The following is a 25,712-nucleotide window of genomic DNA, read 5'->3' on the forward strand; positions in this document are numbered from 1 at the left end:
TCACTTGGAAAAACTCTATTTTATTCTATGCCATTTCATATTTCAAGTTTCATTAAAAATGCAGCATGACATACATGTAGTATTTTCATCATAACTTAAATTCTAGAAATGATAAGGAAGTCAAACCAAGATCAAAATAAAACTAACATCCATAACTACAACTTTCATGTTTACACTGAAACCCAATTCAAAACAAAAAAGCGTGGAAAAGTTGGTTTTCCTAAACTTGGAAAAAGAGTGCGACCCTGTTGACCCCTCTATAGTATTTTAATCATATCTTGAGTTCTAGATGTCGAAATATAGTAAAACCAACGCCCAATTAAAGCTAACATCACAACACCCGAGCTTCCTCGTCCAAAGATACATTTACTTGCCCTGCTCCACTACACTTGAAGCATTCTGCTCCTCCCACACTTTGCTCAGACCCACCTAAAATAACGGAACAAGATTCGACAATAGTTCTGTACATGTCACAGACGATGGAATAAAAACAAAGTTTTGGCCCGCACTGGACCAATCAGGCTCTGATACCAAATTGTAATATCCTCAAACCGCACAAACAATATTTAATAATAAATCAGAGTTAAATACGAGATGCTACGCCTTCAATATTAAAAAAATATACATAATTCATTTCAAAATTCATCGAGATTCATAAAGTAAAACAACATAACACCAACGTTTCAACATCTCAAAATATATCATCAGATACATCATGGTTTCTCAACTCAATCCAATAAATAATATAAATAAACAACTCCCGACAAATATTATTATATTCTTGTTTTTTTTTTTAAAGAAAACGGTCGAAGTCTATATACGGCGGATTAATAATAACTGGTACGCTCTTTTAAAATAGTAGCGCTATAAAGGTATACTTAGAAAATTTTATTATTTTTTCTTAGGAAAGGTTAGACACAAACACTATTCCACATGTCAAATAAATTATTTTAGAGAACCCTTTGGTGCCTTTAAAATTTGGTTGGAATATTATTTTAGAGAACCCTTTGGTGTTTTTTTTAAGGAAAAATATTGAACCCTTTGGTGCCTTTAAAATTTGGTTGGAATATTATTTTAGAGAACCCTTTGGTCTTTTTTTTTTAAGGAAAAATATTGAACCCTTTTGGTGCCTTTAAAATTTGGTTGGATAGTGATACCGTGCACGCAAAACCAATTTAAAGTTTAAATATAGGTTTAAATGTATTTTTTACCTTTTAACTATTCAATAGTTGTGATTTAGGCCTCATAACAATATAATATTGATCGGTACATATTCAATTAAACATGCTCATCTTATTTTTAAATATAGGTGCACTGCATTTGTGTCTTTAAAACAACAATGTTGAAAGACAGAAAACCATAAAACTCCTTTAATTGTCTCTATCTCTCTCTCACACACAGTCACACATTAATTTGTTCATTCCATGGCCACTCCGACAATAACAATGTCTTCCTTCATCTTTATAATACTTTTTCACACTCTTTCAGCATCCATGGCCACCGCACAACTCCTCAACGCTGCCACTCAAGATGCTTCCAATGGAGGTTTGGTTTTAATTATTAGCCTAATATTTGTTGTTGAAATTTTGTGTTTCTATTTGTTTGCATACGAAGTGGCAATTGTATCACGATATCTTGTTCTAGATATGTTAAAAAATTGATTTTGTGGATATTGCAGTGGCTTCTATTACTGATGAAAATTTTGGTTCCCTTGTCCTTAACTCTGAGACTCTTGTATTGGTGGAATTCTATGCTCCATGGTGTGCTTCCTGCAAAGGTGTTCATTCCAAAATGGTTGAGCTGGCAAATGATTATGCAGGTGCGGTCAAGTTTTTCAAACTCAATGTTGATGACAATCGACTTGCTCCTTATGCATATTGGATTCAAGTTCTTCCAACTGTCCTTTTCTTCAAGAATGGTGAACACAGATATAGACTTCATAACGTATCCAAGACAACGTTTCTCAAACATATTAAACAAAACCTATGAGATGGGCAGGAAAAAAAAAACAAGGTTTCAGCTAGAAGTAAAAGCTATCTCATCAAGCCAATTCTGTCAAATTTGGATGTAATGCTTTCTTGAATAATCATTTGTGGTTTTTCAATTAAAAAATTATAATAATTTATAGTCACCTACTAAGCATGAGTACTTGGAAAAAAAAAACGAAGCATTTGTATCAAATACGAATTTGAGACATATTGAGGTTTTTCTTCATTATCCATTGTAAGTGAAATGTGTGTCCGGGGCCTGATGGCATCAATTTTGGTTTCATCAAACAATTTTGGGATTTGCTGCAAGATGACTTTATGAGGTTTTTGGTGGAATTCCATCAAAATGGGAAACTTACAAAAGGTATAAACACAACTTTTATAGCTTTAATTCCAAAAGTTAATAGTCCGCAACGACTTCATGATTTTCGGCCTATCTCTTTAGTGGGATGTCTGTATAAGGTGCTAGCTAAAGTTCTCGCTAATCGTCTCCGTTTAGTAGTGGGTAATGTGGTGTCAGAGTCATAGTCGGCTTTTATTCAGGGGAAACAGATTCTTGACGGTATTTTGATAGCTAATGAAGCGGTAGATGAAGCTAAACGGATGAACAAAGAATTGTTGTTGTTTAAAGTTGACTTCGAAAAGGCGTATGATTCAGTCGATCTGAGGTATTTGGACATGGTAATGGAGAATATGAATTTTCCGAGACTCTGGCGAATGGTAGTCCGACGAATGAGTTTCCTATTGAGAGGGGCCTTCGACAAGGAGATCCTTTATCACCTTTTCGTTTTTTGTTGGCTGCAGAAGGTTTCAATGTGTTGATGAAAGTGGTGGTTGATGCTAATATGTTTTCAGGGTACAAAATCGGCCGAACAGGCGATGTCTGTTTAACTCATTTGCAGTTTGCGGATGACACCCTTATTATTTGAGAGAAAAATTGGTTGAATGTCAGAACCATGAGGTCAGTCTTGCTATTATTTGAAAAGATTTCGTGGTTGAAGGTAAATTTTCACAAAAGCATGTTGACGGGTGTGAATGTATCGGATTCTTGGTTGACTGAAGCGGCGTTGGTTATGAATTGTCGAAGGGGAACTATCCCATTTGTGTATTTAGGGTTGCCTATTGGTGGTGATCCAAGGAAACTTAGCTTTTGAAAACCTGTTGTCGATCACATTGTTTCGCGCCTGTCGTTGTGGAGTAATAAATTCCTTTCTTTTGGTGGTCGTTTGGTTCTTCTGAAATCTGTTCTGTCTTCCATTTCGGTTTACTTTCTTTCCTTTTTCAAAGCCCCCGCAGGTATAATTTCCTCTATTGAATCTATTTTTTTTAAAAAAAATTGGGGTGGGGGTGAGCATTCTAGGAAAATTGCTTAGATAAATTGGGAGTCGATTTGTACTCCAAAGGAGGACGGAGGGTTGGGGGTGAGGAGGGTGGGAGCTTTTAATATGGCGTTGGTGGGGAAGTGGTGTTGGAGGATGTTGGATGAAAAGGAGGGGCTGTGGTATAAAGTACTCAAAGCCCGTTGTGGTGAGAAAGGGGGCGGGTGGAGGAGGGAGGACGTCTCTGTTCTCCGTGGTGGCGGTCAGTTTGTAGGATTAGGGAGGGGTTAGGTGAGGGTGTTGGGAGGTGGTTTGATGACAACATTCGTAGGAGGATAGGTGATGGTAGGAATACTTTATTTTGGTATGATAATTGGTTGGGGGATACACCTTTATGTTGTAAATTCCCCCGCCTTTTTGATTTGTCTGTGAGCAAGGAGTGTACGGTGGAGGATATGAGTAGGGAAGGTTGGGAGGTTGGAGGTGGGGGGTGGGCGTGGAGGCGGAGATTAATGGCGTGGGAGGAGGAAAGTGTGAAGGAATGTTCTATGTTACTTTCTAATATCGTTTTGCAGGTTAATGTTCATGACTCTTGGATTTGGTTGTTAGATCCTTCCCGTGGTTACACGGTACGGGAAGCCTATCGTTTTCTCACTGATAATGGTAACGCTGTGGATAAGACTCTGGTTGAAGATGTTTGGCATAAGAGCATACCCTCTAAGGTGTCAGTATTTGTGTGGCGCCTTTTCCGGAATAGACTTCCTACTCGAGACAACTTGGTTCATCGGCGAGTTCTTCTGATAGCAGACTCGGTTTGTGTGTTAGGTTGCGGTGCTTATGAAACCGCAAATCACCTGTTTTGCGTATGTAATATTTTTAGTACGCTTTGGGATCATATTTTGCATTGGTTAGGCTTATCTGTGGTGTTTCCAGGTGATATTCGGCGGCATTTTACACAATTCTCTAATTTGGCCGAATTTCCTAGACCCACTCATTATTTCCTGAAAGTAATCTGGTTCGCTTCTGTTTGGGCCATTTCGAAGGAAAGAAATAACCGTGTGTTCCAAGAAACGGTTTATGATCCTTCTTCTTTAGCTGAAGAATTGAAGCTGAACTCTTTTATGTGGCTGAAATCATCGCAAACATCTTTGATTTATTCTTATTATGACTGGTGGAAACACCCAATCCCTTGCATGGGTGTTATTGTGTAATTTTATGTAACTTTTTTATGGTGCTATTCAAAAATAGCACCCTACTGTTGTATCTTGGTTGGTCGGTTTACCTTTTGCATGTCTTGTGCACGGTAAATCGCCATTGTTCATAATATATATATATATATATATATATATATATATATATATATATCATTTTAGTTTGTTCAAAAAAAAGTGAAATGTGTCACTATATGATATATAAACACGATAATATAATGATATTTGTGTTAAGACCTACATTTCTTTGTATATTTTGATTGTTCCATAAATTGTCAAATAAAATAGTTGTTCAAATAACATTTCTCTTCAGAAAAATTAAATTTTATTTAAAATATAAATATCAACAAATAGTTCTTTATTCCATAAAACTAATAGTTAATTTAAAAAATTTTAAAGTAGGAGTACCGGTACACCTTAATTTACAGGTGTACCGTAGAAGTTCTCAATTTTTAAGACTTTGAATAGGATAACTCTACTGGTAAAAAAAGTGGATAGAATTATTCAATTTGTTTGGTTTCAACTTAAAAGGAAAATAATAACTAAACTTAATTACTCGACAATCGTGGAAAGAGAAAAGACGTGATTTATTTAGTTGAGTGTTTGTGAGCAATTGCATGTAACACTCCTCTTATATGATTTGCGATACACTTTGGTACTGTAGGTTCGGGTACATAATTCTTGAAGTATTTGATGCATTGAAGGTATAAATAATTGATACAATGTTTCACTTAGAATTGAATTGCCTCGTTTGTTTGTCTCCGATTAAACTCAATATGAGATTTTTCAAAATAAACTTGACAACATCATTTGTATTCATCAATGATGGTTCCAAGCAAGTTAAAAGGCGTGCCAAAAAGACCGCTAAAGATACACAATGTCTAACAGTAAAACAAAAACAATTAGCCGATGTTCAAGTAAGTTAAAAGACTCGACCACCACCTATGAGTACTAAACACAAAAGTGGCTTTCAACCACCCTAAGGACATATATTTGATAGAACATGCACATACATAATTGAGAGAAAGAATAGAATGATCTCTACACACTCACACTATGAGAGGAAACTACAAAGGAATGATAAAATTCTTCTATTATTGAATATGAGAGATATGAGATGTGTGCTATACAATCTGTATCAACTGAATACAAAAGCTAAGTACTTATAGGTTAAGTTGAATAACTTGCACTACAAGCCACTAACTAACTGACTAACTAGTTAGTTACTAACTAACTAATTAACCAACAAACATAGTTGGATTTATCCATAACTAACTAATTAGAATATGAATTATACTTCAACAATATTTAACTTTATCCAACAACCGGGGAATTTGGGTTTCAGAATTATTGAATAAGATATTATTATGTTCATTCCACACAATCCATGTACAAATAAGCCATATAAGTTGTAGAAACGAGCGCTGAGCTTTCCCACTACTTGTCAAATGTGAAAACTACAAGAAATGATCGGAAATAATCTGGGAGTCCACCGCCGAAAAACCAATCTAGTCCCGCACTAACGACCATAGAGTAGCAAAGGTAGTGCACGATAATAATAATTGTGATTTGTTTTACAATAATATCTTTCACTAATGGTATAGAAAACATAGATTAAAAGAAGAGTTAAATATATGTTAAAATATAGAGATGAAAAAATTCGCTATAAATATAGATCAAAATTCGCAATATTTATAGGGACGAATATCATAATTTAAAACCTTCAGTTTCAAATTCGCTATATTTATAACGAATGAAGTAGTTTATCGTCCTATGAATTCATAATAGTGAAATGCTATTTGAATAATCAGATTCTGACAACTTTTTATCTCATATTCACATCATGTCATCATCTTCTCTCTCTCTATTACTTTGATTTTTGTGTTAAGACCTACATTTCTTTGTATATTTTGATTATCCCACAAGTTATCAAATAAAATAGTTGTTCAAATAACATTTCTCTTCATAATACTAATGAGCTGTTTTAAAATCTATAATGCTATAAAAAGTACTTAGAAAAATTTATTATTTTTTCTTAGGAAAGGTTACACACCAACACTATTCCACCGTTTCCTTAAAAAAAAAAAAAAAAAAAAAAAAAACTGTTCCACCGTCAAATAAATATTATTTTAGAGAACCCTTGGTGCCTTTAAAATTTGGTTGGATAGTGATACATGCAAGCAAAACCAATTTAAAGTTTTAATATAGGTTTAAGTGTATTTTTTAACTTTTAACTAATCAATAGTTGTGATAGCTTACCACATTTGGGTCTTTAAAACCAACAATGTTGAAAGACAGAAAATCATAAAACCCTCCTTTAATTCTCTCTCTCTCTCTCTCACTAAGTCACACTTGTTAATTCCATGACTACCGTCACAATAACAATGTCTTCCTTCATCTTTATAATACTTTTTCACACTCTTTCAACATCTATGGCCACCGCACAACTCCTCAACGCTGCCACTCAAGATGCTTCCAATGGAGGTTTGGTTTTAATTATTAACCTAATATTTGTTGTTGAGATTTTGTGTTTTTATTTGTTTGCATACGAAGTGGCAATTGTATCACGATATTTTGTTTTAAATATTGCAGTGGCTTATGTTACCGATGAAAATTTTGGTTCCCTTGTCCTTAACTCTGAGACTCTTGTGTTGGTGGAATTCTTCGCTCCATTGTGTAGCCCCTGCAAGAATGTTGATTTCAAAATGGTTGAGCTGGCAAATGAATATGCAGGTGAGGTCGAGTTTTTCAAATTCAATGTTGATGACAATCAACTTATTCCTTCTAAATATGGGATTAAAGGTATTCCAAATGTCCTTATCTTCAAAAATGGTGAACAAAGAGATACACTTTTTGGTAACTTACCCAAGGCAACGTTTATCAGACGTATGGAACAAAACCTATGAGATGGGCTATATTTTTTTTTGTTGCATGTTTTGCTTTCTTGAATAATCAATCATTTGTGGTTTTCAATGAAAAAATTATAATCATTTATGGGATGATTCCCATATTGTGGTTTTTAGATAATTATAGTCACCTACTAAGCATGAGTACTTGAAAAAATGAAGTATTTGTATCAAATACGAATTTGAGACATATTGAGGTTTTTCTTTATTCTCTGTTGTAAGTGAAATTTGTGACTTTATGATAGATAAACACAATAATATAATGGTATTTGTGTATTTGAGTTTTGCTGTTGTAAGAAAGCCACATTTTCTTAAAAAAAGAAAATGAGTGGTGATATATTCTCTTATATATATGACATCAGAGGAAGTAATGTTTTATGGTACCAAAACCATACTCAAGAGACACATAAAAGGTGATGCACATGCACTTAGAAATGAGTGGTGATATATTCATGTACAACCGAGAGAAAGAGAGAGTGGTTTTTTTGGACTGAGAATTGCTGTTTACACGTTTGGTTTGGCTGAAAAACACGAGTAATTTACTCAAATACCCTTCGGCAGTTAACTACCGAAGTTTTAGAAAATCAGCTGCATTTTTTTTTTTTTGAAAGGTAATAAAAAAATATTCTTAATCTTGAACAATATATCTCTATTATAAATAAATGCCTTATTTTTTTTTTTCAAAATACATGTGTCACCTTCTAATTCTAAGAACATTAATTGTTTCACCATGCCATAAAAATGTACACAAATATTATGCAAGGCAATCCTTATTTATTTATTTCTTTAATTGTTGTTTGTAGATTTAGGTGATCTTGGAAGTGAATAATGTCCATATAGAACGGCAATTTGATTTTTTTTTTGTTTCGATTTACATAAAAAAATATGTGATAGCACGTTTATATTTTCAATTTAGCATAACTATTCTTTCGTTCCTCAATAATTTTACATACTATGTTAACCAATTTTTTTTGGTTACATCGTCACCTTTTATTATTTAAACCAATTATAATATCACATGTGTCATCTTTATATAATACAAATGTCTTTAAAATTTAAAGTACACCTAACATGTTTATTTGCTATACAACATTAATTGCTTTCAAGGAAATTTACATGTAGTTACTATATAAGAAAGTGTTTTTTTTTTGTGGTGATATAAGAAAAGGTTTAATTGCGCACAAAAAACATTGATAAGCAAAACGTTTTTGTTTATATATTAAGAAATGTTAAATTAGGCAGAAAAGTCAATGGTTAAGTTTCACACACACGTATGCATAAAACGTTGAGAATTGATGTTGATAATTTATGATTTTTATCAACAAAAAAAAATCAGGTTTGAGGTTTCCTCGGTAGTTTACTGCCGAAGTTATCCTCGGTAGTTAACTGCAGCCGATTCCATAATTCGGCAGTTAACTGCTGAGGGGTATTTTAGTAAATTACTAGTGTGACACAGCCAATGCATATGTGCCAACATCAATTCTCTTTTGGATTTTGTCTTTGATGCATGAGTGTATGGGTTTTCCATTGAGTGCACTCCATATATCCTTTGTATGTTGCTACTTTACGACTCTAAGCCCAACACTCCTTGTGTTAGTTAGGATTCACGGTGACTTTAATAAATTCCATTTTGACTTCTTAAAAAAAACATAATTTAAGTATGAGAGAGAGTTGTCACAAAATGATTGTATAAATATCATTTCACCATAGAAATTGATTACTATTTAAGTAAAACGAAAATGATCAAAGTATTCACTCATTTTCTTCAACCAAGTAATTGAACTCAAATGATTAATGAATTTTATCAAAGAACGTATTCTATGGGAGAGTCTGAATTTGATTCTTGAGTTGAACAATTATTAGTCAGATTTTACGGACCTCATAGTCAAAATCAAATTATCACTCAATTTTCTAAGAACTATTTTCTGAGCTAAAACGACATAGACCTTCATCAGATTGGAGAAACTAAAAACAAATGCAAATCAAACAGTCATACTTTAAAAATTAGTAAAATACTAATTCATCATAACATGTGTGTCTAAGTACTCAACATGAGTTTGAAATTGACTAGAAATTAAAAATAAATACTAAAACCAATGACTTGCCTCCCAAAAAGCACTTCTTTAACGTCATACTTGACACATGATGCTTAAGGTTCTCCCTTGAGCCTTTTCTCATTAGGCTCGTTATCATCCATGCTCTTCAATTATGATATCTTCACATTCTTGACTCCAATTGTATCGCCCCATATCTCTATGTAGTTACCCTTGCAAATTCGATGAACTGCAAAAGGACCATACCACCCTCTCCTAGACTTTCCACTCTTATGGAACAAATTTTGGACCTTCAACTTCACCTTGTCACCAACTTAAAATTTTGGTCAGTCAACAAATGTACCCATGGCTCTAGCTAGGTATTCACCAAAAGAAATGGTATTTCCGAGTTCCTCATGACATTCCTTCACTTTAGAAGATTCCACTCAAGGTTGCTTCTTGGTTCGTGCATCGATTAAGGATTGAGTAGTAATTAGGCAGCATCGAACATTTCCCTCATCACTCTAACTTCAGATATATTATACAATACATTATCATTGTTGGATCTTAAGATAATCTCACCCAAGTCGACATCTATTATCTCATTAGATGTAGCAAGGAATGGTCCACCAAGAAGAAGTGGGCACTCATCATCGTCTCTTATATCCATCACCACAAGATCTAAAGGAAATGAACTTGTACACCTTCAAAAAAGGCATCTTTTACCACACGGTAAGGGTATGTTATCAAACTATTGACAAGTCACACGACTATATCCCATGGTTTTATCTTTAGACATGTTATCTTTTCAAAGGTGGAAATTGGCATCAGATCGATGCTTGAACCTAAGTCAGAAAAAACTTTAATAAAAAACTCACCGATCGAACATGTATTATTGAAACAACCAAAATCCAGCAATTTTTTTTTAAGTTTCTTCTCGAAAGCGGCGCGACAATTCTTAGTGATTAACATCAATTCATCATCCTTGAATTTGCCTTTAGTAACAAGAGATCTTCCAAGAATTTAACACAACAAGAACTTTGAGCTAACATTTAGAGAAGTTTAATTGTTACTTTAGTTAACATATTCAACGACTTTTAATTGAAGAAGTTAAACTAACCCATCAAAATTAGATTATATAAGAATCGAACTTGAGACAAGAAACACACTCTAAATCCAACATCATAAGATCAACCCAAAAAAAATTTAGTTTTATTTGATTAACTTAAACCCACTAACTTTTTTGGTCAAAAACATTTTTGAAAATTACTAGACACAAATTTTGTTGTGGAATATAAGCGTAGTTGCACTTGCAAGTGATCCTAGTCCACAGAAACAATATTATCTTCCAAATAAAAACAACAGATACTATAAAACAAAAACATTTCATTTCCCGATTGTCTCTCTCACTCGGTCACACTTGCAACACATTTCACACACTTTTCCAGAGCTACGATTCTCTGCAATCATGGCCACCGTACAACTCGAATCCTTCTCCCTTATTCGCTCTCCTATCGTCGCTTCTTCTCGCCGGAGCACTGCCACGTTTCCTCCATACACCGGCCTCAAGCTCCGACCAGTCTCCGCCACTCGTTTGCGGAGTCAATCCACCGGTAGAGTTTTTCCTCGCGGCGGAACCGTCGTGTGTGAGGCTCGTGATACCACAGCTGTTGAAGGTTAGGGTTCGGTTAATCTTAACTTAAAATTGATGTTCAAATTTTGTTGTTTTAGATCTGTTGATAGTGATTGGTTTATGTGATCATATGCGACTGTGACTGAGAAATTTCAATTTTTTTCGTTGATTTTGTCGGAGAGTTATTTGGGTCACAAGCAAATTGTGAGGGACCAAATTGGTTCTTTAACCTTTGGTTAGTATTTTGGTGAATTTTTTGTTACACTGTCCAGAAGCGCAGTGGCGGAGCATCCTGGGTAGGCCCACCTATGCCCTTATATTGGTTTTATTAGAATCAGGCTTAGCATTATTGTTTAGGGGTCCTTATGACTCAACTTAATCCAGCGGGCCAAAAGCTCTTGATTCAGTTTTTAAGGCGTGTTTGGATTCGCGTTTGCATGTCAAGTATCACGTCCGGATGCAAGCTTGTTATGAGAATACTGAAGCTAGATACCAAGCTTCTATCCAGACGTGATATTCCACTGAAATTTCATAAAATCCACAGCAGAACCAAACAAATGACTAGTTGGTCAATTTGTCCGAACCTTAAATGGTTTGGACCAATTTGTCCAACACGTACACTAATTTTGGCTCTTGACCATCACTCTCATCACACATATGTTCCGCATGATCACTCATCACAGACAGGTTGGTTTGGGGTTGGTCAATTTGTTTGATCCTATGGTTTAGACCAATTTCTCAAGTCCCTCCAACTCTGTGTGCATCCCTACTTTGAAGAAAGGGGTAGTTAAAATAGTTTGATCTGATGAATTTCTTGTGATTTGACTACATATCTGCTTACGTTGGTTCTTATGAGTATTATTGTTATGCCAGATATTATTTTTATATCCCCACAGGGATAATTTTAGACTGTGTTAGTGTATCATTCTTGCAGTCAATTTGCTAGCAAACAAACATTGAGAGTGAGGTTAGAAATACCAATTTGACATTAACTGATAGGGGAGTTCTCAGCCAGGGTGAAATGGCCCCAAGCTCATAAGACGCTAAACACAAACATACACATGCTCTTCTATATTGCTTTACCACCTACATATTGAATCCATCACTTTCTCTTGCTTGAAACTAAGTGCACCCCTCGCCTCCCCTTCTATTTCCCTCCTAGGATGAGACTAGAGGAGTAGGTCATGTGTCTTCAAGTGTACACATTGAAAAGCCTCTCAATTATGGGTGTCGAGGAAACACAGGGATCAGGTTTCTATCATGGAGCCTCATGGGGTCTACATTGCTCTATATATCTTAAGGGAGTCACGTGTGGATAAATATCACAATGCAGGGCTGCCGCATGACTGCGGCAATTTTTTATAAGTGCCATACAAACTGGCGAGATATGTGACATGCCAAATCCATCCCTAACTAGTTAATAGTTTGAAACATGCCACATTTCAAACAAATATGTATTAAAATTAGGCCATTTTGGACAGAATGTTGCCAAGACACTTCAGGGTGGGTGACTAGGTTCACAACATTTGGTTTGATCATAGTGTTAGGCTGAGTTCTCAATATTTAGGTTGGGGCTTTAGCTTATTGAACACCACACGCAAAGTTGTTGTTAACCGTGGATAAAATAGAAATAATGGAATGCATATGGTATAGACTAAGATTAGATGCCTAAGCATAGTATGCAGTTTTTGGTTTGACCAAATGCCACTTAATGGGTTTGTTGTTTAAATAGCTGCTTACTCTAATAGTTCTGAGAAAATACTTTTTTGGACCAAAATGCAGAGCAATTCTAGCTTCATATCTCGTACAATTTTTTATTTTTTATTTTTGTTTTCTCCTTTGCAGCATGCTGATTTATCTTAGCATGAAACATGTATAGATTCTTATTCATATGCCCTGGACTGGATGACCACTTTCCCTTGAATAACTGACATATATGATGATGTCATCTCATTTACTTTTTATGGTAAATCGAGCTTGTTAAATAAACGAGTTACACAACAACATAGTGAGTAAGTTTGTGGTTGAGTCTAATTGCATGGTAAGAAGTATGTGACAAAATTTCTTAAAAAAAAGTATGTCAAAATTGATGAAATGGAACTTCCTGTAATATAAATGATCCCACACCCATTGAGAGAGAGAATAAAAAAGCTGTTTATGAGTATTAGTGTTGGAACTCTTAGACTTAAAGGATAAATTGAATGTTGTGCGGTTCAATACCATCTTCAGAGGGGAGCTCTTTGTCTTCTTGTGGAGGGTAGATTTTAGCTATTACCTTATTAATTTTAGGACTTCTTGTTATATAACTATAAGTAATTATGGTGTTAGTTTTCACAATCATTTAGAGAATAGTAGCGATAAATTATGACAACTCTTAATAATCTAGATCAATCTAGTCGGTTTTGAAGCATTGAGGATTGGTGTACTGGTGGATTACCAATAATCGTATTTGTTGGTACGATGTGATCGCTGTTACTTTTCACATCCTTTGACCAATATCTTACTGTGTATTTGTTTGCTTTTTTTCAATAAGCCTGTAAAATGGTATAGCTTTTTTGGTGACTCCCAGCCAAAGAAACAAGAACCAGAACTCTGATTTTATTCATTTTAATAATCCAACTTGAACATATATTTTTAGTAGTATTTTGTATTTTAGAGGGTTTGCCTTGATTCAACAGTAAAGTCAGGTGCTGCCTTGTGACCTTTGGGGTTACAGATTCACAAATTCAACCGTAAGACTTTGTACATCTACCTTTCTCAGACTGCAATTAATGAGAGCTTGGCGCACTGAGCTGCATTTATGTTTTTCAATTTTTGGATGCATTTATCATCTGGTTTGCATGCTTTTTTTAGATCAGGATTTTGCATCTTTGTAAATTTGCAATTTGTGATCAAAGTTTTAACCATCTTCTCATTTGTTTTCGGAGAATTGTATATCTGAGTGAAATTTTTAGTGAAGTTAAACTTACGTTTTATTGGATATTGCAGTGGCTTCTATTACTGATGGAAATTGGCAATCCCTTGTCATAGAATCTGAGACTCCTGTGTTGGTCGAATTCTGGGCTCCATGGTGTGGTCCCTGCCGCATGATTCATCCCATAATTGATGAGCTAGCAAAGGAATATGCGGGTAAGCTCAAGTGTTACAAACTCAACACTGATGAAAGTCCTTCAGTTGCTACTCGGTATGGGATTCGAAGTATTCCAACTGTCATTTTCTTCAAGAACGGTGAAAAGAAAGATACAGTTATTGGTGCTGTGCCAAAAGCAACATTGACCACAAATATAGAAAAATTCCTGTGAGATGGCAGACAAAGAAGGCTTCAGCTGGAAGTAAAGTTATTTTTCCCATTAGCGACATATCATCAAGCCAATTATCTCAAGTTTGGATGATTTGCTTTCTTAAATAATCGTTTATGGTGTTGTATAGTTATGGGATGCTTCCATATTGTGGTTTTTTTTAGATGATTATAGTCACCAATATGATGCCTTTAAAGTTTTCTGCTCTATTTTAGCAAGTTGATATCCATCTGACATCGTTGACATTTTTTCCTCCACCACCTTTCACTCAATATTGTTTATATGTACGAAGGAAGAGACATCGATTATTCCCTCTACCTTCAATATTGTCTGAAGGAGGACTTGGGTACTAACTAACGCCACATCCTACGTGTTTTAAAACTTTTGAAAGCGCTAATCTCAACCACTCTGAGTTAATACCAGTAATTATCTTTTAGAAGAAATATTGTATCTCCAATACATTATCCTATTAAATAGTGTCCCCGCATAAAAATATAGGGAACTTTTACTATACATCCGCAAATTACGGTGTACCGGTACTCTCGCTTACAATTTTTATAAATTAACTATCATTTTTAATGAAAAAAATAGCTGTTTGTTGACATATATATTTTAAAAAATATCATTTTATAAGAAAAAAACATCGTTTCATTTTTTATAAAAATCGTACTAATTATTTTTACATTTTTTTCTATTATAAGTAATAAGAATTCAGAAAAATCAAATTTTATTGTGTTGACGTTTTTGGTAAATAAGATTTAGTTATTATAATTATAGGTGATAGAAAATAATTTTTTTCTACAAAAAATAACTCATTTAACTATTATAATTTAAGGATTTGGTGTACCAATACATTCAAATTGTTAGATGTACCATAGAATTTGTCAAAAATATATTCACAGATAACTAGTAGTTGGATTCTTTTAAGTGCTAACATTTTAGGAATGATTAAAACTGAATTTTCTAAGAATATGGACTAAATCATGTTTTCAATACCGATACGAAACATGTCTAAATCGGTTCAAGTTGTCAAATCTTAAACTTCGTTACAAGCCATCTTCGTATTGATACAAGCTGTCAACACTCTTGAAATTTCTTAAGTACCAATACAAAATTTGAACTGATGCGAGCCTTCTTCGTAAAGATAGATGTTGTGTATTTTAACCGAAAATCTTGAAAAATAGGTAAAAATTTGGGAATTTTTTATGGTACCCTCACAATTTTGAGTGTACTGGTACTCTTGTTTCATAAAATATATAAATTAACGATCACTTTAATGAAATAAAAAAGTATTTGTTAATATTTATATTTTAGAAAACATCATTTCATAAGAAAAATCATCATTTCATTATTTATAAGGATCATATTAAAAAATTTACATTTTGTCATAAAAAATAATCAATATTCATTGTTATGAGTAATAAAAATTCTTAAAAATTAAATTTTATTTCGTCGAAGCTTTTGGTAAATAAAATTTAATTATCTTAGTTGTCAATGATAGAAAATAATTATTTTTCTTCAAAAAAAACAACTCATTTATTATTAATTTTACGACTTGGCGTACCGATACACCCAAATTTATTGGATGTACCATAGAATTTACCTAAAAATTTATGTTGCAAATTTTATCCCTCCTATCAAATTCTAAATACTTACATAACTCGTTCATGCATCATCTTCACATGAAATAGAGTTCAAAAACATAAAAGTAAAATCTTTTTGGTCTTCTCCATTCTTCTCAAACCTCATAATTCTCAAAAACATAATTTTTTTTTTCTGTGGTGGTTGGGGTTTGAACTCCGAATCTTGCATATATTATGCACTGTCCCTATCAATTGAGCTAAGCTTATAAGAAACAAAACAAAAATCATTTGATAATTGGGAGTTAGATTTAGGCCAAATAGACATCAAAATTATACATCAATTTTTTTGTACAACATCAATTTTAATTTTTATATATTTACTTTAAATTTTTCTAATAATGGTAGAATTTTGATATTATTAGAAAAATACTTAGTTGCATATTAATCTAATTTTATTAATAAAAAAAAAAATCAAATGTGGACTCTAGAAGTTAACTTAGTACAAAAATTCTAATATTGTTGTTGTAATTGTATATCTGGATGCAGAAGAAATTGTGGTGACTGAGGCAAACACTTGTGAGAATTTGGCTGGTACATTCAGGGGACCATGTTTTGGTAACTCAAACTGTGACTTTCACTGTAGAACCAAAGAGCATTTAGTTAGTGGCAGGTGCAGGGATGACTTTCGTTGTTGGTGCACTAGAAACTGTTAAATGGGTTGATGAATTTTCTCCAACAAGCAGAGATACATATATATGGATAAGACTTTACAGTATAAATAAATAAAAAGCATGCAGTATAACTAGCAATGCATCTATGTATATGTGTACTAAGTCGTTTCTGAATTATGTGTGTACTCCACAATATAGTGCATAACGTATAAGTTATGCACTTTTTATCATATGAAATGAAATAAACATCAATTGTCTTGGTCCATTTTGTTTGTCACTTAATTACGTATGTAGAGTAATTGTGCAAAAAGAATTGTGTTATATGTACATTCAAAATTGGACAACTTATGCAACAATCTTTGATATTGTGAGAAGCACGCAAATCAAAATCAATAAAAAATATTAAAAATTTGTAAAGAAGTTGTTGGTTATACAAAAATGATGTTCATATATCATTTCCTCCTGCAAAAATTGAAATTCTCTCGTATCAGTTGGAGTTGAATTCTTTAAGGCTCAACAACAACAATCAAGTGTTTAAATGAGTTTGGTATGATTAATACTTAAAAAGTGTTTATAATATGAATCACATACATCATTAAATGAATGAATTTAAAAAGTCAATTTTGCTTATATTTAAAAACGGATGGAGTACTTAACATTTAATTTCTCCAATTCAAAACCTCTATGTCATTAAATTTTAACGATACTTTATCTATTCATTTATAATTATCTTTATTTTTTGAAGAGGCAAAAATCATATTTGATTCGGATATATTTGAATCGTATATTGACTCAACCGTACAGTTCGATTTGGTTTGCAGTTTTTATTTTATCAATCAAGTCAAAACAAACCGCAACATTAAAGAAACACTAATTAAACTTTTGTCACCAAGCCCAATACTCATAGAATTCAATCAATTTTTTTTATAGAATAACATGATTTTTTTTTTTTTTTTTTTACTAAGACATGTTTTTTCTCTTGTTAAGTTTCTTTACTTTTGATTTCAAAAATGTATTTATGTTAGATATATCTGTTGGATTAATGATTTAATTGATCAATTTATGGATTGACAATAATCAATTATTATAGTTAATCTTTTAATATAAATTATGATGTATTGTGTTAAACACGAATTAGATGATGAATATGTGTAATTGTGTTATAGTTTCTAAATGGATCATGATAGGTTTGACTATTTAGCTAAGCTCAATGAGAGGTCCCTACCCTCAGTCGGCCGTTTAGCTTTCTAAACGTTATCCCGTCAGACGGTTAAGCATTATGACTAGTACTATGGTGAAATCCTAAACCTAAACGGCGATGAGGGTAGTTATCTCTGTCATACTTGTTGGCAATTGTCATTCATGAACCTAGATATAAAAGTACACAATTTCTTATTCCTTCTTCTTACTAATTATATGCTATAATCTATATCTATCTATATCTATCGATCTATGACTGAGTATTAACACTTATCAATATCTTGAATCATAGAAACTCAATGAGAACTTTTAGAGAATAATAAAATCATAGTTTTTTGCATTTTTTACTGAAGAATGGTTGATTTTTGGTCCATGGTTTTCATTTGGTGTATGTTGATTGAAACATTTTTGGATGAAAATGAAATTGTAATATTGTTTGATCAAATTTGAAACATAGTTGAAAATAAGTTGTTTTTAACTTGATTTTGATTTTGGAAACAAATAGTTGCATTGTCTTTCAAAAAAACCGCAAACAACCGAACCAACTCAAACCGCGTTGGTTTTGTTCCGTTTTTATTTTAAAAATCAATTGAATCAAACCAAACTGCATTATTTTTTAATCTTACGATTCAAATGACTTTTAACCTCAAAATTGAACCAAAACACTCTTACATACTGGGTTATTATACCATTCAGAATAAAGTATCCTCATCGGTGTCTCCACACTCTATTTATGAACCACCTTAAGAAAAAAAAAATTCAAGTCACCACTTTAATTAGATATGTAACATATGTTATGTTATGTTAGAAGACTATTGTATATTTCTCATATCCCACATACACAAAAGACATAACACTATTTTGGAGACACTTACGGTTTAGGGACCAACCATTTTGCGATTTGTTTCCGGTTCTTTTCAATTTGGTAGCAGATTAAAACATAACACTCGCGTAGAAAATGGTTCAACCTCATGGAACACATTATTGGCATTGCTGTTGGAACCGAAACCTGTGTCATGACTCATGATGATAAGGATGTGCATGTGTCTTCTCTAATTGACGCAAATCCTGTTATTCTCTAATAATCGACGTAAATCCTGCATTTTTTGCAGCAATTGATCCATATTTTTTTGTCTGCGACGAGGTATTTGTGGGATACTTCCGTGCAGTTAAAAAATGTTTTGTTCATAGAGGAGTTATTTGAGAGTTCATCAACAATGTTGTGTATGTCGTTTTGATGGTATAAAATGGACAAGTTATTTGTTTGTAAATTGCATAAAGACTCGACAAATTTGAGATTTAATTTTCAAATATTAGTTGAATTGGAAACCAAATGGTAGAAGCACCTAGATAGATAGTTTTTTTTATAAAAAAAAAAAGCACTGAGAAAGATAGTTGATATTAATTTTTATTTTATTTTTGAGATAGTTGATACTTTTTTTTAAATAAGACAAAATGAATAATAATAATAATAATAATAATAAAAAAATAAAAAAAAAAAAAACAACAACAACAACAACAACATGAAAGAATATAACAACAACAACAACAACAATAATAATAATAACAAGTGTTCTCTATAGCACGGGATATATTGAAGAAAATATCAAAGTCTTACAAAAAGAATATAACCTATCGAAAAGATGAAGAAAAAAAGGTGATAACTAGGGTACCCATGAAAGAATGGTGTGTAATTTACCCCAACCAATACACATTAGCCACATAAGCACATTTTTAAGTGGTATCTATGAACTATCTTGACCCCACCAACAAATTGCTCATTTTCATTGGTTGATGGATAAATTACCCACCATTATTCAAAGGTAATCTAGAAAAAAACCAAAACAAGGAAAGAGTGTTATTAGCCAATGTTCAAACAAAAAAAAAAGGGTTAAGTTACCAATCATGATAACGGAAAGCTAAATTAATATATTTTGCATTCAGCCATCAATAGGAAAATAACTTGACCTTGTCTAAAAGATGATGAATAGAGATTTCTTTTTTGCTAAAATGTCTATTATTCCTTTCTTTCCAAATTACCCAAACACATGAAAACCAAATAACATACATAAATAATCGTTGTATTTTTTAACTGCATGTTAAAAAGCCAAACTGCAAAAAATGTTGCAGAATTTACAATTTAAAAACAAGTGATTAGCCGATTCTGAATCACTACACCCGCTCACACAAAGCTGAGAATCTTGATTAAAGATGTCACGCATAAATAAGCTGACCTTGGTAGGAAAAGAAGGCGCTAAGTAAACGCGGATAACTTCAAAAGAATGTCATAGTGGCAAAGAAAATCTGGAACAGGAGTATGAACATGGGAAACAGACCGAGCAAACAACTGATATGTTCCACTGACAGAGTAATAAGCTATCATATCTAATTTATATTGTCAATGATCATCACTGTTAACCTGTAAATTAACATTGTTAAGTAAAACACTACACTCCACTCCACCACCAGCTCCTCCTCCCACACAAACAATCGACGTCTCTAATTCCAAGCACTTCTCCCTCATCTCACCCCAAAGCAAAGATATTTGCGACCGAAAACCCTTTGATTCATTGACAACTGATTATTATTATTATTATTATTATTATTAATATTATTATTATTATTATTATCTCAGGGATCTTTTAAGTTATATGTTTATAACAGGTTAGTCATTTAAGTTTCTTTTGTTATAAATTGGTTTTTAAAGTTTTTTATTGTTATAAATTGGTCATTTAAGTCATACAATATTAAACTGCTACATATTTTTTCAGCCAACTTCGTTAAAAAATGTTTACGAATCATTTAACATTGAGGTGGTATGTTCAAAAGTGTTTATGACATCAAATATGATTACTTACTTGCCTTTTTTCTTCTTCTTTTTGAATTCAAGCTTAATTTTACGGTTAAATATTTTATCAACAATATTATAAATCAAATAATCGATCGATTTTGTTTTAAATCAAGACTGAATAATGCACATATGAATCTAGTTTTGAGAGCGATAAATTTAGACATATCAACTTAACATTTTATAAACGTTTTTAAACTGTGTTTGATGAAAATATGATCATATAACATATATTTGTAACTTAAAAGTATGAATTTGTAATAAAAAAAATTAAAAAACTAACTTTATTATAAAGGCAAATTCTATGGTACACTCAACATTTTGAGTGTACCGGTACACCAAACATTAAATTAATAATTAAATTGATTTTTTTTTGAAGAAAAAATAATTATTTTCTATCATTGACAATTATAATAATTAAATCTTATTTACCAAAAGCGTCGTTGAAATAAAATTTACTTTTTTTGAATTTTTATTGCTCATAATGAAGAATATTGATTATTTTTTATGAGAAAATGTTAAAAATTTAATATAATTCATATAAACAATGAAATGATGTTTTTTTTCTCATGAGATGGTGTTTTCTAAAATATAAATAATGATAAATAACAACTTATTTCAAAAAATGATCATTAATTTATAAATTTATGAAACAGAGTATCGGTACACCTCAATTTATGAGGTGTACTGTAGAAGCTCCCTATTATAAATATCTAATTTAAAATATCACAAATGATATTTGAGATTATTACTATTATGGTTGTTGTTTTAAGCCTTTATCTCATTATGCCTACCGATTCCACCGCTGGTTTTATATATTGAACAATTCCATGGTCCTTGTTACACCGCAAGTCAAAGTTTTCAACATATAACATGAAGGTTACACCGCAACATAACATTAACATCAAGGTTCTTCAAAAAGAAAACATATAACATCAAGGTTGCCCAATCATTTATTGTGCTTATTATCGACTATTATATATAGTATCTACCATAAGAGACATTGAATCCATTGACTAACAAGTATACCTACCAAAAGAGACCTTGTGGTTTATCTTTTAGAGTTGAGAAAATGATCTTATAATTTAGGGCACTTGTCGTATCCACGCCATAATAAATAAATAAATAAAAGGCTTAGTACTATAACCACCGGTATATTTTAGTTATTGGATTTTCTCAATGTATTTTTCTAACATTTCAATACATGAATTTGAACCAAAATTATGATATGTAATTCTTTACATGTAACATAAAAATAGTACATATATTAGCATTTTCCCTAGTCACCTTTATAGCTTATAGGATAGGATTTGAATCCTATATTTATCGACTTCACAATGTATCGTAGAAAGCTAAGAAAACCCACGTGGGTGTCGTATGTTCCTAGCTAGCATTAACTAATAATCTCCATTCGTACACGTTCCCCATGCAAGACTTTTCTCTCTGGAAATTCAAACTTATCGGTCCGTTTCTTTTTATTTTTTTGTCAAAATTGTGATTATTTCAGATATACATTGTGATAATCTCTTACTAGTGAAGCTCCCTTTGAGGCTATATATATGTGTGTCTTAAGATCATCACATATATCAAACACATCACACACAAAATATAAGACATTTAAACTGCATAAGTGATCGTCAATCATTTAAACTTCACTATCATTAAGCGATGGAGAAGAAATCAATAGCTGGCTTGTGCTTACTCTTCCTCGTTCTCTTTGTTGCACGTAATTAGTCCATCATTCTTAGTATAGTAATTAATTATATATTCTGCATTTGTTATCTTTAACTTTCATCTTACATACGTTCTTTTTCAAAAATTAAAGTATATATCTTTAATTTCATGTCAAAAAGAAGACATCAAGTCTCGAAAAAAGAAGGCCTAAACCCTAAAGACATCAAAATAATATATCAATTTATTTCTTATGTCTCTATTTTAAATTTTTTACCCTTCTAATTAATAAAATAACAAGGATAAACTATTATTATTACTTTAGTTTATTGTTCCTTACTTTATATTGTTAATTCATACTTTAATACACACACCCATTTGCATAAAAAAAAAGAGAGAGATAGAAACCTAAAGAAAATATATTACCGCTCGTTTCAACTTTCTTCATAAAAGTCTAAATGTGGGACTCTAGATCTTAACTGATTATAAGAGAATATATATTATTTTTAATTGATAATATTGCAAACTAGTACTGTTCTTCAAAAAAGAAAAGCAGTGATGGAATTGGATGGCATGTCATTTTATATTTGACGCACTCTAATTGTGATATAAATATTTGAGACTTTTATTATTATTTTAAAGGTTTTGATTAGCAAATAATATCTACATATAATGTTCTAATAAATATTGGTGGTACTTGGATGCAGAAGAAATTGCGGTGACTGAAGCAAGGACTTGTGAGCATTTGGCTGATACATACAGAGGACCATGCTTCACGGAAGGTAGCTGTGATGACCACTGCAAGAACAAAGCACACTTAATTAGTGGCACGTGCCATAACTTTCAATGTTTCTGCACTCAAAACTGTTAAGTGTGGATGATGGATTAATTCTCCAACACCAAGATGCATGGAAGGACACATATATATGAATTAGACTTTATGATATAAATAAATAATAACATGCCTAAGTTGTCTTTGAAATAAGTATGTGTGTACTCATCGTGCATAACGTGTTAGTTATGCATTATTATGGAATGAAATAAACATAAATCTATGATTATCTCTTATGTTTTTCATGTTATTTTAATTAACGAGCAATTGATAGCGATTTGACATAAGTTTCTTTCTTAAAGGGAAAAGAAGACACAATTGGAACACTAAGTTTCCCAAACCCTAATTAGGGTTTGAAATTTGACACTTTCTTGGTCAATTTCTTTTGGCATTTTCAGTATTTATGCGGAAATTGAAAAATATCTCATTTAGTACTATAGTTGGATTCTTTAGCACATTTATACTATTCAACCAAAACAACCACGTTCCTAAATTTAAAAAAAAAAAAAAAAAAAAAAAAACCAAAACAACTACTAGTATGTTACGAAATATATCGAACGAAAATATCAAGAAGCACAAAGTCTATCGCCTTTATTATATTGATGTCACTCTTCATATTGGAGAAGTTACACTAGATTGTTTATGCATCTTTAAGACGGTGCCGTTTAATTTGGGAAATGAGAGTTTTTTTCCATGGTGGAAATTTTGTTTTTCAGCCATAGATATATCATTTTTATAATTCAATGGTTCAGATTTTAGATAGGATACCTGCTAATGACTTTTTGGCAATTCACATGGAAAAAAATGAGACCTCACGTCCAATTGTTTATTACTATCATTTGGTTAATTATAATTTTAAGATTAAATTAATTGCATTAATTAAATACTACTGAATCTCCAAAAATTCAAATTTTAAAGGTCAATTTTTAATTGCTTTAACTAATTTTTGAATAAATTGCTTTAACTAATTATTAATTACCCTCTAAATTATTTATATTAACGGTTGCTTTTACAGTTTTACCCCTTCATCAAACACTAACTCTCCCTCACCTTCTTCTCCACCTCTCCTTCATCAAACACTATCATTCATCATCATGTCCTTCATCAAACCTCTTCAGATTTGTTTCTTTTCTTCTCGCTAAATCCATATCTCTTGCCACATATCAATCAACCACACTCTTTTTTTTAGCATCAACAACAAATAATACACATTTCTCTTTTGCTGCAAAAAAATAAAAACCAACCCAAGAAACGATCCAAGGTTGAATGACTCGAATCTAGAAAACCCCAACTCTATATCCTGATTCAAGAACACTTGTCGAAATTATCAAGTAATCAAAGGAGAAAAGAAGAAGAATTGATGTTCTGTGTTTTGTAATCAAATGCTATGTGTTTTGTAGTGATTAAAAAGAAGAAAATTTAACGTTTTAATGCTTAAGTAGTGGGTGAGATGTGCTTCACGTTGTTGTTGGAAAATAAGGAGGTGCAGTAGAATAAAATTAATGCTTCAAACAACAATAAAAAAGAGTATTCAGTTCTTTTGTAGTGTTTAATGCTTCAAACAACAACAAAAAAGTACTGAGTTTTTTTTTTTGGTTCCGCCAGTTTTTAACGGATATTTGTCCTGTATAAAGAGACTTTCCCATGGTGGGAAAGAACTCTCCTTTCTCAAATTAAACGGCACCCTTTAAGACGGTTCAAGTGTTATAAGTTAACTTCAAATCTTCAGGTTAACTTGTGTGATGGGTGTAAATGTGAGTAACACTTTCTTGGGGAGGGTGAATATGTTTCTTGAACTATTGAATTATGTGATTGGTGTCAATGTGAATAACACTTTCTTGAAAAAATAATCGGTGTCTTTGACTTTGGTGTCATTAGATGTCTTTAATTAATTGATTTTTGATAAGAGAGAAAAATGAATGAATGATTAAAATAAATTATTTAGATGAGAATAATGGCCGATTAAGAGAGAGATAGGAACAAATGCACCAAAACCAAAGACACTCGAGTGTAATCCACTTTCTTGGGATAACAACTAGCTAGTTTGGTGAACTATAGATTTGGGTCTCTTCCCTTTAGATATATACCTTGATCCTTCTGGTTAATAAGGTCAATCTCTTAAGGGAACTGACCTAGCTAGAAAGACACTTGTTCAACCATAAATTTCTAACCGGCTTCATTCATGGAATATTAGGTTTGTTAGTATTGGGGTAGGGTGGTTTTATTAACTCTACTTGAATTTGACCCCGCCTTCGGTCTCTATTTCTTGAAGATCCCTATCAAGGTATGGAAACAGATCGTCCAACTACATAGACATTTTCCTTGGGGAGGTTCTAAGTGAATTAGAAAGATCTCATATAGGTTGATAAGCAATAACAGTATCAAAGTATTTTAATTATCACATCGATAGAGACTTGCAATATATTTCAGCCGTTCAATTGTTTTATAGTTCTAAGTTAGGATTTCCAAGAGTTTGTAGTAACATAAACTAAAATGCAATAAGTGATCAAACGTTACA

The 25,712-nt window shown here is 32.3% G+C and overlaps 2 protein-coding genes and 1 long non-coding RNA gene across 4 annotated transcripts; all 3 read left to right on the forward strand.

Annotated features, from left to right (window-relative positions):
• The first annotated feature begins 1,326 nt into the window (after window positions 1-1,326).
• LOC25487350 (uncharacterized) lies at window positions 1,327-7,930 on the forward strand. Of its 2 annotated transcripts, XM_024777281.2 has the most exons (6): window positions 1,327-1,545; window positions 1,679-1,982; window positions 2,647-2,869; window positions 3,883-4,119; window positions 6,864-7,002; window positions 7,111-7,930. In XM_024777281.2, the coding sequence occupies exons 1-6, from the start codon at window positions 1,425-1,427 to the stop codon at window positions 7,422-7,424; spliced, it is 1,338 nt and encodes a 445-aa protein (XP_024633049.2). In that variant the 5' UTR covers window positions 1,327-1,424; the 3' UTR covers window positions 7,425-7,930. The 2 variants fall into 2 exon arrangements, with proteins under 2 accessions (XP_024633049.2, NP_001404763.1); NM_001417834.1 differs by lacking the exons at window positions 1,327-1,545; window positions 1,679-1,982; window positions 2,647-2,869; window positions 3,883-4,119 and having other exon boundaries at window positions 6,823-7,002; window positions 7,111-7,700.
• Window positions 7,931-10,830: 2,900 nt separating this feature from the next.
• Window positions 10,831-14,634, forward strand: LOC25487352 (thioredoxin M4, chloroplastic). The gene is made up of 2 exons (XM_013609258.3): window positions 10,831-11,133; window positions 14,079-14,634. Exons 1-2 carry the CDS (start codon window positions 10,926-10,928, stop codon window positions 14,390-14,392), a joined length of 522 nt encoding a protein of 173 aa, XP_013464712.1. The 5' UTR covers window positions 10,831-10,925; the 3' UTR covers window positions 14,393-14,634.
• Window positions 14,635-22,278: 7,644 nt separating this feature from the next.
• LOC25487353 (uncharacterized) lies at window positions 22,279-23,430 on the forward strand. The gene is made up of 2 exons (XR_003008999.2): window positions 22,279-22,417; window positions 23,070-23,430. It is a non-coding gene; the product is annotated as an uncharacterized lncRNA (long non-coding RNA).
• Window positions 23,431-25,712: the final 2,282 nt, after the last annotated feature.

The sequence above is a fragment of the Medicago truncatula genome, chromosome 2 (assembly GCF_003473485.1).
Source record: "Medicago truncatula cultivar Jemalong A17 chromosome 2, MtrunA17r5.0-ANR, whole genome shotgun sequence".
NCBI lineage: Eukaryota > Viridiplantae > Streptophyta > Magnoliopsida > Fabales > Fabaceae > Medicago > Medicago truncatula.